The 11,220-nt window shown below is 51.1% G+C and overlaps 1 protein-coding gene across 1 annotated transcript; it reads left to right on the top strand.

Annotated features, from left to right (window-relative positions):
* The first annotated feature begins 245 nt into the window (after positions 1-245).
* On the top strand, positions 246-5,223 carry MMGT1 (membrane magnesium transporter 1). Its single transcript, XM_065643317.1, has 4 exons — positions 246-486; positions 977-1,029; positions 2,005-2,108; positions 2,997-5,223. Exons 1-4 carry the CDS (start codon positions 246-248, stop codon positions 3,157-3,159), a joined length of 561 nt encoding a protein of 186 aa, XP_065499389.1. The 3' UTR covers positions 3,160-5,223.
* Positions 5,224-11,220: the final 5,997 nt, after the last annotated feature.

The following is an 11,220-nucleotide window of genomic DNA, read 5'->3' as shown; positions in this document are numbered from 1 at the left end:
TGTCTGTCCCTGCAGACGCTGTGGATCTCTCGACACCATTTTTCTTTGCACGGGTTCCTCCTCAAGTTTTGAGTGTAAACACATGCAAAGTGGTAATTACCCCAGGCTCCTAGTGGCCCCACACTCTGCTTTCTGCAGGGAGGGAACCAGCCTGGCCCGCTGCGGTTCGTTCCTACCTCAGCTGTCCCCCGCAAGGGGACAAACCCGTCTCCCGGGGTCCCGCCCCGACCTGTCGGATTTTCTCAATGGCCTCGCTCCCGCGTGGGAAAGCGGCCCCGCGGCCACGCCCCCGCCGGGCAAGCCACGCCCCTCCCCGGGCGCCGCCTGGCACCGCCCCCTGCGTGACGCCATCAGCGAGCGCCGGGGGGCGGCGGCGGGCGCCCCTGGCGGCGGGACGAGCGGCGATGGCGGCCGCCTCGGTGTGGAAGGGGCTGGTGGGGCTCGGCCTGTTCGCCCTGGCACACGCGGCCTTCTCGGCGGCGCAGCGTGAGTGAGCGGGCGGCGGGGGGAGGAGGGGAGCCCGGCCCGGCGCCGCCGCCGCCGCCGCCGCCGCCTAAGGCGGCGTTGCGGAGCGGGGAGGCCCGGCGGGCCCGGTCAGCCCCGCCGGAGGAGCTCCCGGGGCGGGGACCGGGCCGCGGCGGCATCGCCGGCACCATCCCCGCGGCGGCCTTGCCCTTGCGGACCGGGGAGCGGAGCGGGAGCGCCCCGGGAGGAACGCGGGGCTCGGCCCGGGCGGCGCCGCAGCCCCGGGACGGACGGACGGACGGACGGACGGACGGACGAGGCCGCCGGGTCGCGGGTTCGCTCCTCAGCCGCGCCGTTCCCGCCGCCGTTCCCCGGGGGCTGCCCGGGCCGGACCGGCCGTGGCTGCGGGACCGACACGTCCCCGCAGCGAATCGCCGGGGGGTTTGTGTCGCTCCTGCGTTCGTTTGCTTGTGCGGAGGGTTTGATGCGTGTGTGTGTTTCTGTTTTGTAGATCGTTCTTATATGAGGTTAACAGAAAAGGAAGATGAAACGTTGCCCATAGATGTAAGTTTAACTTTTTGCAAAGTTTGGAAGGTTTGGTGCTGTGTGGATATTTTAGTCTCAGTTGCTTTTAGTTTGTTTGGGTTTTGGTTGGTGGGGTTTTTTTTTTGCTTTTTTGTTTTGTTAATGCTCTAAGCAAGAATAAAGGGTAAAGTAGGTTTTAAATTGCACTTTCTTTCGAGTTCCTTCCATCAAAAAGAACCATATTTTCTATCCCAACTTCCTGCGGTGTGTTACATCTATCAGAGAGAGCAAACCCCAGGTCCAGCCCTCCCTCCCCTTTAGAGCTACCCCGAAGCACCTTGTCCAGGAATCCCCTGAACGTAGCTCAGAGAGCTTTTGTGTTCACCTCCTCCTTTGCAGCATAAACATCCTCCTCCCTCTGGCTTTTGTTGGCTGACATTCGTTTATCCAGTCTGGCTGCGTGCCCGTTTGATCTCAGCACGACCTGCTTCAGGAGGAGTTTTCTTTTATTTGTTCTATTTGCTTGGGTTTTAAATTCCACTTCAATTATTATTTGTTCCATTTCTGCTTAATCAGGAAGGGAAGGAGATCAAATACCCATGACGACCAGGCATGGCATTAGGACCGAGCTGCAGCTGCCACCGCTGCACAGCGTGTGTTGGCAGCCAACTTGTTTCTCAGAGGGAGAACTAGATCCTTAAGTGCACAAGAACACAGTGTTTTGTTCTAAGGATCTTGCTGAGGAGCCTTGTGAATCGATTCAATTTATGCAACGCAGACCGATGTCGGGCAGCTGAAGCTCTTCTCAGCTCTGCCACCATTCTGCCGTGCTAAATAGGCGGGGTATTTAATCTTCCCGTGCCTCAGTTTCCCTGCTGTTGAGTTGCCCACATCTGTAAAGCACTTACTGAATGAAAAGTGCAAGAGACACTGTTCGAGAGGCGATATTTTTTTAAAAAAATATTAAGAATATTCAGTAACGTGTATGTTGCATTGTGCTTCCATCTGTTACAGATAGTTCTTCAGACTCTGTTAGCCTTTGCGGTTACCTGCTATGGGATAGTACACATCGCAGGAGAGTTTAGAGACATGGATGCCACTTCAGAACTAAAAAATAAGTATGTTTTTTTTCTTTTCATAAACATGTATCTGCTACTCTCTCTACAAACTGGGATAGCTCGGGTCTTTGTAAATGTGTGTTGTAGACAGTAACTCTGAGAGGAACAGTCACACCTGGGAAAGCCAGCAATGTCTTGAATTTCAGAGAAAGACAGATAACTGGAACAAATTAGACAGGCTTCTTTCTTTTCCTCATCCAAAATTCTGCTGTGCAGAGTTGGTAGAGGAATGAGATGTCTGTGTGAGCTCTGTGATCATTCACAAACTGCTGTTGTGAGATGGTCTCACAGACGACAGGGCAGTATGTGGGGCTCACCACCCTCTGTTTCGCATTGCTTCTTTACAAGAGTCTGAATTATTTGAATATTCAAGACAGAATATCTGAAAGATTTTAATAAAATAAGGGATTTTTGAATTGACATTTTGAAAATGAGATGAAGTTGGATGGGCAGACATGGCTTCTCCAGCCATTCCCCAAAACACAGGGCAGTATGGGAAGTGAACAAGTTGATGCTGTTATACTTCATAGCATTTACCTAAACCCCTGAGCTTCAGGCACAGAAAGGGACGGAAAGCTGACAGTAAACAGCATCAAGGCATTAACACAAGTGAGAGCCGAACTAAGGCTGGCATGTCAGGTAGGTGTGTGTGCAGTGACCCCCGGGCCTGCCCCTGAGTGAGGTTTGGCTGGGGGGTGGAAGCCTCGTCCTGTTGAGCAGTCAATATTTTTAACGCTTGGCTTTGTATTTCCTCCATATTTTGGTTTAGGAAGAGTTCTGGATTCAAAAATTGTATTTCCACGTTTGTAAAAGTTGCTGTCCCTAGACTGACTCTTCTAAACTGTTCTAAAGCAGTATTAATGTTGACTTTTTACATTTATTTTGAAGGACGTTTGACACATTAAGGAACCATCCGTCTTTTTATGTATTTAATCATCGTGGTAGAGTATTGTTCCAGTCCCCAGACACAGTGAATTCTTCTTCAAACCAAGATGCTTTGTCATCCAGCTCATCACTGAAATTTCGAAAACTTGAACCTCTGCGCCGCTAAGACTTTTACAGATTATAATAATAATCCAGGACACTGAGATGTAATATTCAAGTCGGGGATGTAAACACTTTTTTAATTTCTGGAGCAGTATTTATATTGATCTTCCAGACTTTATAAAGTATATATATATAAACTAAGGACCTTCTTTGTACACCGTTAATGAAAATGAATTGTGAATTGGCAACACAGTGTAAATTATTCTACAGTTATGCTCTGAAACACATCTTCAAATTTTCATATATTAAAACAAGTTGCAGCTGACTTAACTTCAGTTAAAACAAAAAGCAAGCTAGTTTTTACTGCAATTAATGTTCTTTGACAAGAGGGAATGTTTGAGTGCTATTTATTTTCTCAGTTTGCTTGCACTACAGTTTGTGGAACTCCTTCAGAAATACTGTGTGCACTGCATCACTTAACAGTAGAAAAAGGGGCAGCGTCTCCTGTTCCTGGAACGCTGAGGAGACCTGCAGGGTGTAGGCACGGGAAGTCACAAAGGTTGCTTTCATTTTTATTTTTTTACAATGCTGAAAAATAGTTGTGTGAAGGGTTTAGTTTTGTTTTGTTTTTTTCTCCTACTTTTTCGTTATCACATTATTTCCTTGTTGCCCTCCTTCGTTTAAATGTAAACTGTCCTGTGTTGCCCCAGGTTGTGGTGCCTGTGGTGGGAGGCAGCTCAGGTCTGATCACATAGATAATTTAGCACGCTCAGCTCCTTCACCCACTGTATTTCTGTTCTCTTTGGTTGCGAATACGGGAATGTTCATCAGGCGGCTGAACACTGTGTTGGTACCTCCAAATGGCACCAGATACAAGTTCCTGAGTCATCTCCTATGAGAAGTATTTAAGTGTCAATAAGAAATACCCGTTCTGTCCGCGGTCCAGGGGTCGGGTGCAGCAGCCAGGTCTGTTTGCTGGCACTGGGACAGTACAGGTTGTCACCCGGGTGCGGTACAACCACCCCCTTTTCTGCCAACACAGCCTTTCAACTTGATTTCTTTTTTTGTCAGCTGAGCCCTCAGTTGATTCAAGATTACTGTCTTGATTTCATGTATTAGGACAGATGATACGGTCCTTAACTCTCACTGACGTCTAAATTCTGGCCTCCCCTTAGGGTCTGAGTTGATGCTAAAATTTCTCTCGGTCTGGCATTTCACCTACCTGCCATAGCAAAGGGGGGTAGTTCGAGATACTGATGGGGCCAACTAGAATTTTGCCTGATCTGAAGATGTCTAACGGCTGCCATTTTGTCCTAGCACCTGTTTTGTTTGTTTTGTGGGGTTTTTTTTTTTAAACTGCTGAGAACTGTCGAAGGCAAAAAGCTTAGCAAAAATACTGTGTAAACCGAAGCCTCTTTTTCTAGCTCTGCCCGTCCTATGGAGTGGGTGCCCCAGTGCTAGAGCAATATCCGTAGCTGCTGCTCCACAATCACTCGTAAGCGTCTGGGTTTGGTTGGAAAGGCTTACTCTGCCAGCTGAAAGCGCCTGAGCTGCTGGATTACTTCCTCAAGTGTCCTGGTTCCCCCCTAGCTGGTGTCACAAATCAGCTCACGCCAGCTGCTGTCACCAAAGGCCTCAAAAATAGCAAGTATCAGGTCAGCTCCACTGCAGACAGAGCTGTTTCCTTGCGGAACGGGGCTGCTGCGCGGCAGCCACTGCACAGGGGACGCAGCCGAACGTCAGCCAGGTGAACTCGTGAGGCACAGGACAGAACTGGGGGAGGCAGAAGGTCGGTAACCGCCGCGCCAGGCTGATCCTGCGGTGTGGTTGGCGGTGAGGGTCTCTTAGAGCGGGGCTGCTCACCCCTCATGGCTAAGAAGCCTCATTTGTGCTACTGTAAGGCTACATGGACCTTCCCGAGGCAGAAGGTGCTGCTGCAGGATGGGGTGAGCGGAGAACATCGCCCGCTGCTCCAAGCGGGTCCTGCTAGAAACACGTTGTTGGCTGCATCGGGTCTTCTCGTGACAGGTAGCCTTACTCTTCAGCAGCAATGGTTATATCAAAAAGCTGTACAACTTATTTTTTCTTATTGATCTCGCAATGTCCAATAAAAATTGATATCCTTGAAGTGTTTGGGAGTTTATATGTTTATTTCTGACCACCCTGGAGCCTGCTGCAGTAAATCCCTGATGATTGAATATTTACAAGTGACTGCCCTGTATCGACAAGAAGTGATCTTGCCTTAATTACAGCAGTTCTGTGAGAAAGTGCCTACCTGGCCTGGTCTTCCTGACTATAAGATCAGAATCAAAATAGCACACTCCAAGTAGCTAAGCAAAATGTTTAGGATGGAAAAATTACTAGCCTGGGGGTCTGCCTGCCTTTGAGATTCCTGTTCAGCTTATCTGGCTGCTCCAACATATTTTCTTGTCTTCTGTTTAACCACAGTAAAGGCTTTTGTACCATGTGTTGATCCCCTGCCAGCCCCCGGGTCTGGTGTTGCAATAGCTGCTGGGGGAAACGCTCGGCTGGCTCGCAGGGCTGGAGAAAGATAGTCAAAATCTTGGACTCGAGCAAGAGTCACCCCTCGCGCCCTGTTCTGCTTTTCTGTTGGGGGCATCTGAAGTGTTAGCAAAGAACTGGAGGAGTTTGCTTAACTCCAGCATCTGTTGTGATTGCACCAGCGAGCAGCAGGCTCGCCCTTCGGCTGCCTATAGCACTGAACAGGGGGGTGTAAAACAAACGATAATCAGCACTTTAAGGAAGGGGCACCTTAACCAGCTCCCAAAGCCACCTTGTGCCTACCTTGCAATGTGCAGGCATCACAGGTGAGCTTCGCTTCTTCAAAACAAAAGTTGTGCCGAGAGCTTCCTGGATTAGAGCAAAGATCCCCCAGCCTCGCCCAGCGTGCGTTTGCTGCCACCAATGCCGTGAATTGCTTTGGCTACAGGATGTGATGTTTCTACTGTGTTGAATACTACCAAAAAAAAAATGCTGATAATTTGCATTTGTTGCTGGCATAGCAAATTTAATCTGTATTAATTTCGCTGTTGTTTTTTTTTTCTACACTTCCTCACCAGCCAGTGAGAGTTCAGTGGGAAGTTTTTGTTTGTTTCAAGCTGGTTGAGGTGGGGGGCAGGAATCATTTAGACCCTCACAAGGTGAGGACACGGCACCCACGGTTTGTGTTGGAGATGGTTCACTGCTGCTGCCCTTCCCGTGTCAGAGGCTGGACTGGAAGCACACCTGGCAGAAATCTTGTTTTCCTGGGGAGAGCTCAGCAAGGGCTGACCCATAGCATCACTTGTGAAAATAACTCCAGCTCACACGTGTCTGACAGCGGCAGAGGAGTTTTGTGCCACCCCCCCGTGCTGGAGCCATCGCTGAGGTGCTGGGAAGCCAAGTGCAGCTGGGGGACCAGTACGGGGTGAGGCTGGTGTGCCCAGTATTCCCAGTTCAGCTGGATTAAAGCTTTCTGGGGAAAGCTGGTGGCTAATGGCTGCTTCCCAGAGCTCTGCAGCACCAACACAGCACCGTCCCTGGAGACAGCAGGGAATGGCAATTACTTTCTGCTCCAAAATGGTTTTTTTGCTTCCTTATCACTTATTCCTTATTCCCATGCTTCGGGTTCCCTCACTCTTCCCTGTGCTGTGGCAGAGCCGCCCTTCTCCATCTCCAGCACCTTCAGCAAGGACATTATGTACAGGGACATGCTCCAGATGGATCCGGCACCCCCCACTCCAAGAGCAGCACCGTTACTGCTCCTTTTTGGGGGTCACCTGCACCAAAAGGCAACAATTTTCCACCAGATGATTCAGGAAGGCTGAGGCTCACCCCGCAGCACCCGGGGGTCACGGCGCTGCCCCGAGCTCCCCCATCGCCCACCCCAGCTCACTTTGCCGTTCCCAGCAGTGCCCGTGCCAAGCTGGCAGGCTGCCTGCGCAGAGGGGAAGGGCAAAGAAAGGCGATTTTGAACGTTAAACAAGCAGAAAATAAAAATTTGGTACCAGCTTTCCCACTAGCAGTGAAGGTAAAACACTCCTTTCATTTGGCCTTGAGGTTCACCTTGAAGCTGTAATCACCTGGCGGAGCACCACGGCGGAAATAAATCTGGTATTCCGGCAGGTAAAAAGCCTTTTAATCAGCCCCAGGTTGGTCTCGGTGATAGAATGTCATTTCAAAACACTTTGGACTGCAACAAAACCTACATCCTTAAAATGGCAGCTGATTAATTTTCCTGTCCTGCCAACTTAATCCTTTTTCCAGCCAAGAAAGGCAAACGGGAGTTCACGAGGCAGCCGGGAGCCTGGCAGCGCGAGCAGGAACACAAGCCCCAGGGCTCTCTGGCGGGAGCCCAGGCCGTGCGGTGTCAGGGCTTACCAGGCCCTTTCAAAAGGAAATGGGAGAGAGGAAAAAAAAAAAAAAAAAAAAAAAGTAACATTTGGATTCTCAAACCAACAGCTCATTCTATGGTAGTGGTCCCGGGGAACCCACAGACCCACACGCAGACAGACGTGCCTATTTGCTCCCAGGTCGCACCCCGAGCGGAGCAGCCGGCGCTGGCAGCGCCCTCCCTGCCCGCACCAGTGCTGGCTGAACCGGTTTCCTGGGGACAAGCCGGCGGCATGCCGTGCTGCACGAGGACTTCACTTGGGATTAAAAAAAAAAAAAGAGGAGGAGGAAAGGAGGATAAAATTGTCCCTTCTCCCCTCAAGGTGTTTCTGCTGTATATTTAGAGCAGTTCAGGGCCAGCAGCGATGTCCTCCGAGCCCCTGGCTGCCCCAGCATCCCATCCCTGGGAAGTCTCTGTGGCAGCACAGGACGCGGGAACAGTGCCCGGTGTGCACAGCAAATGCTGAAGCAGCGATTTACTCCCCTGTCCTGGTTGCAGAAGTACAAAAAACAAGACAATTGCATCAAAAAGCAGTTTTGGAGGAGCCTGTTCAGCAGGCGCTCCAAAGAGCAGCTCGCTTCCCCATGTCCACACAAAGCTGTTGCTCCCCAGAATATGACCAGACCCTCCAAGGCACCCACAGGCCTGGACCAAACAATCCTCCCTCCTTCTCCAAAACCACCGCGCTGCACCTGGTTTGCACCCCCCCCATCACATACAGATCTCTGCCCGGGGCTGGTTAATAAACCTCAGGTCTGCTGCAAGTCCAGCCATGCTTGGGTTGGCCAGGGCTGCGAGGAGAGGACAACGTCTGGCAGGGACGGGCTGAGCCCCCTCCCCACCCGGCACGGTGCGGACGGCGCTCAGGGGCTGTGCAAGGCACACGCCGCGCTCTGCCTTCGCTGCTCGAGCAGGAACTGCAGAGCTCGAAAGGGCCAGAAACGAGGCTCAGCCCCACCGCGTTCTGGGGAGCGGAGCAATGGGATGCTCAGCAGACATCGGCTAACGCACAAGCTCGGGCAGGAGGATGGAAGGAGAGAGGCGAGTCACGCCAGAGGCGGCTCAGGCGCGGAGCAGACGGCCGGCACCGCGACACCCGCTCGCGAGGCACCGACCCCGGCCAAACGCTGACAGCCTCCCCCAAAACTCCGTCTTGGTGCAGCTTTCTGACTTCTGAGGAGCTCCCCATCCACACATCTGTGCCAGGGGATGAACAGGACAAGGCTTTCATTGGTATTTTCAACCTCTGGCTGGTTTTTTTTGTCACAACGAGAGCAGCCCCTCTTATTTTCACGCTTTCACAGCTCCTCCTCACCTTGACAGTGCAGGCACGCCGAGCCCAGGGGTGCAGGCAGACCCTGGGAAGCAGAACCTGCTCTATACCCCTGCAGGAACGCAGGATTTAGTCATCAGACAGACAAGGGACAGCTTTCGGCCACCCCGCGAGGTCAGAGCCACCTCGGGGTCCTGTTGCGTGCGCTTCTGGAACGAGCCATCCCTCAACCAGCCGCGGCTCAGCCTGTTATCCAGCGCTTCCCACCACAGCCCAGGCCGTGAAAAAACCGTCTTTCCCCAGGGGAACTCAGGGCCGGTTCCCAGCGGTCGGTCTCACCCCGTTTCACCCACCGCCGGGTGGCCGCTTGGCGAGCGGCCTTCCCCGTGCCCAGCCCCGGCACGTCCTGCCCGCAGCCGGCACCACACACTTGTGCTCCTGCTCTCTGACTACGCTCCCGCGGGAGGATTTGCTGGTTGTGATGCACTTGAAACAGCTTCTTCCAGAGCTCACCAGGCCCCCACCGCCGCCTCTTCCAGTAACCACTGTGCACAGCGGTTCCCGTGCCCGGGCTGCTCACGTGCAGAGGGAGGAGTGCTGAAGCCAGGGATGCCAACAGAATTTAAAAATACACTTTTACGTGGCTGAGAAAGAAAAGGCATCAGAGCAGCTCAGGTCAGAAGCCAGAACTCGACTTTAAAGCAGGGCCAGTACCACCACAAGCACCTACGGGCTTGGGCAGCTTCTCCTACGTCCCTCTTTCCAAGCTCCTGATTTTTTCCAGCCCCAGAAGCGCAAATCCAGCAAAACGCACCCACTTCAGCGTGTCCCATCCCAGCCCCGGCTCCCCGGGCCAGAGCCATCGACACGACGGCCCAGCAGCCAGAGGGCTGTTTTGCAGTGGGATTTTCAACACCAGGGAAATAATTCGGTGTACAAGACCAAATTAGGGCATGGATTTTGTAATGATCTTTGTTAGCGACACACTACACGACCTTGGGTAAGTCCCTCCATCCATCTTTAAAGACACTCTCAGAGTAGTGCCACAAGACTTTAATTAGCAGCCCTAAAAGTACTCGAGATAGTTTGTCTCTCTTCCAAAATAACCAACTGCAGATGAATTGGAACAACCTTATTTTTGAATTCTGCAAGCAACTGGGATCCAGGCTGCTCTCAGATCAGTCACTTCAACAACGTAATCAAAGTTAAATGTGCCAGCTGTGCATGAAGGATTTTAATACACTGCACAGACTGGAAAACAGCTCAAAGAACCAATGTTATTTTTCCATGGCTGGGATGTCACTGTCGAGCAGCTGCATTATAATCATCTGCAATCAGCAAAAAGCTTTTTTTTTTTTTTTTTAAATCACATTTTAGTCTTGGGGAAGAGGGCTCATTTTTATTTCTGTCCTACTTAGGAAAGCACTCCTTGAATCCTGAGGCACCCACAACCCAGACACCAGGCAGCCACTACAGCAGCGCAGATTGATCAAAACACCTTCAAGCGTCTACAAACGAACCCCAAATCTACCAACAGGTTCCTAAGCTTGAAATACGGCGCTCAGACAGTAACTGCTCACACCACTACCACCACCTCAAGAAACATGATGTGCATTTCCACAAACCCAGCAACCATTCAGAAAGAAAGCAGGCCTTTCCCCTCCATCCTTTACAAAAGGCTGAACCTCTCTTTGATATATTCTACCTATCAAATATTTACAAATCAAATGTAACATTAAAATACCTGTGTACTTTGGAGAAAATGATGAGAAACAGGCTGACCATGCAAACAGAGCTTTGTCTTTCTGACTACCAAAAATGCTTTATAAACCTCTCCTCCCGTTTCAGCACACCGCAACGCTGTGAGCATTTTGCAAACGGGCAGGCACCGTGAGGACGCTTTGCAAATAGCTCTGTCCCTCCTACCAGCTGCTCAGCAGCGGCAAGCAGAGCGCTGGGATACAGCAAATTGCCAGAGGTGCCCAGTATTTTAAGGGATGTTATGCAAGACTGCTTGGATTAGGGGAGTGACAGTGATCAAGATGACAGCAAGCATATATAAATGCCAAGGATCCGGCTACTTCCAGTGCTGCTGGAGCTGATCCAGGACTAGGAAACAGCCATGAAATTCCCATTGCAGATGTGAACATGAACTTCCCCAAGCTCTCAAAAAAAATCTCCAGCAAAAATCCAATCAGGGTTTTCCACTCCCACTGCCTTTCCCAGGCCAAATTGTTCTTTTGGACTTCACCATAAATTGCTTAAGAGCTTTAGCCCAATCCAAAAATCTGAAGAAATATGTGGCTTCTTTGATAGCTTCCCAACTCACAGGAAAGGGTGATTTCATGTTCTTTACGCGGTACCAGCAGTCACCATTCCTGGCAAACCCGCGTGGCTGCCACCTCAGGGCAGCTATGTTCTTCTATTTTCTTCCATCACATATGAAAATACCCTCCGGT

Source organism: Caloenas nicobarica, chromosome 12 (assembly GCF_036013445.1).
Source record: "Caloenas nicobarica isolate bCalNic1 chromosome 12, bCalNic1.hap1, whole genome shotgun sequence".
NCBI lineage: Eukaryota > Metazoa > Chordata > Aves > Columbiformes > Columbidae > Caloenas > Caloenas nicobarica.
Note: the sequence above shows the minus strand (reverse complement) of the source record. Positions and strands in the feature narration are given on the sequence as shown.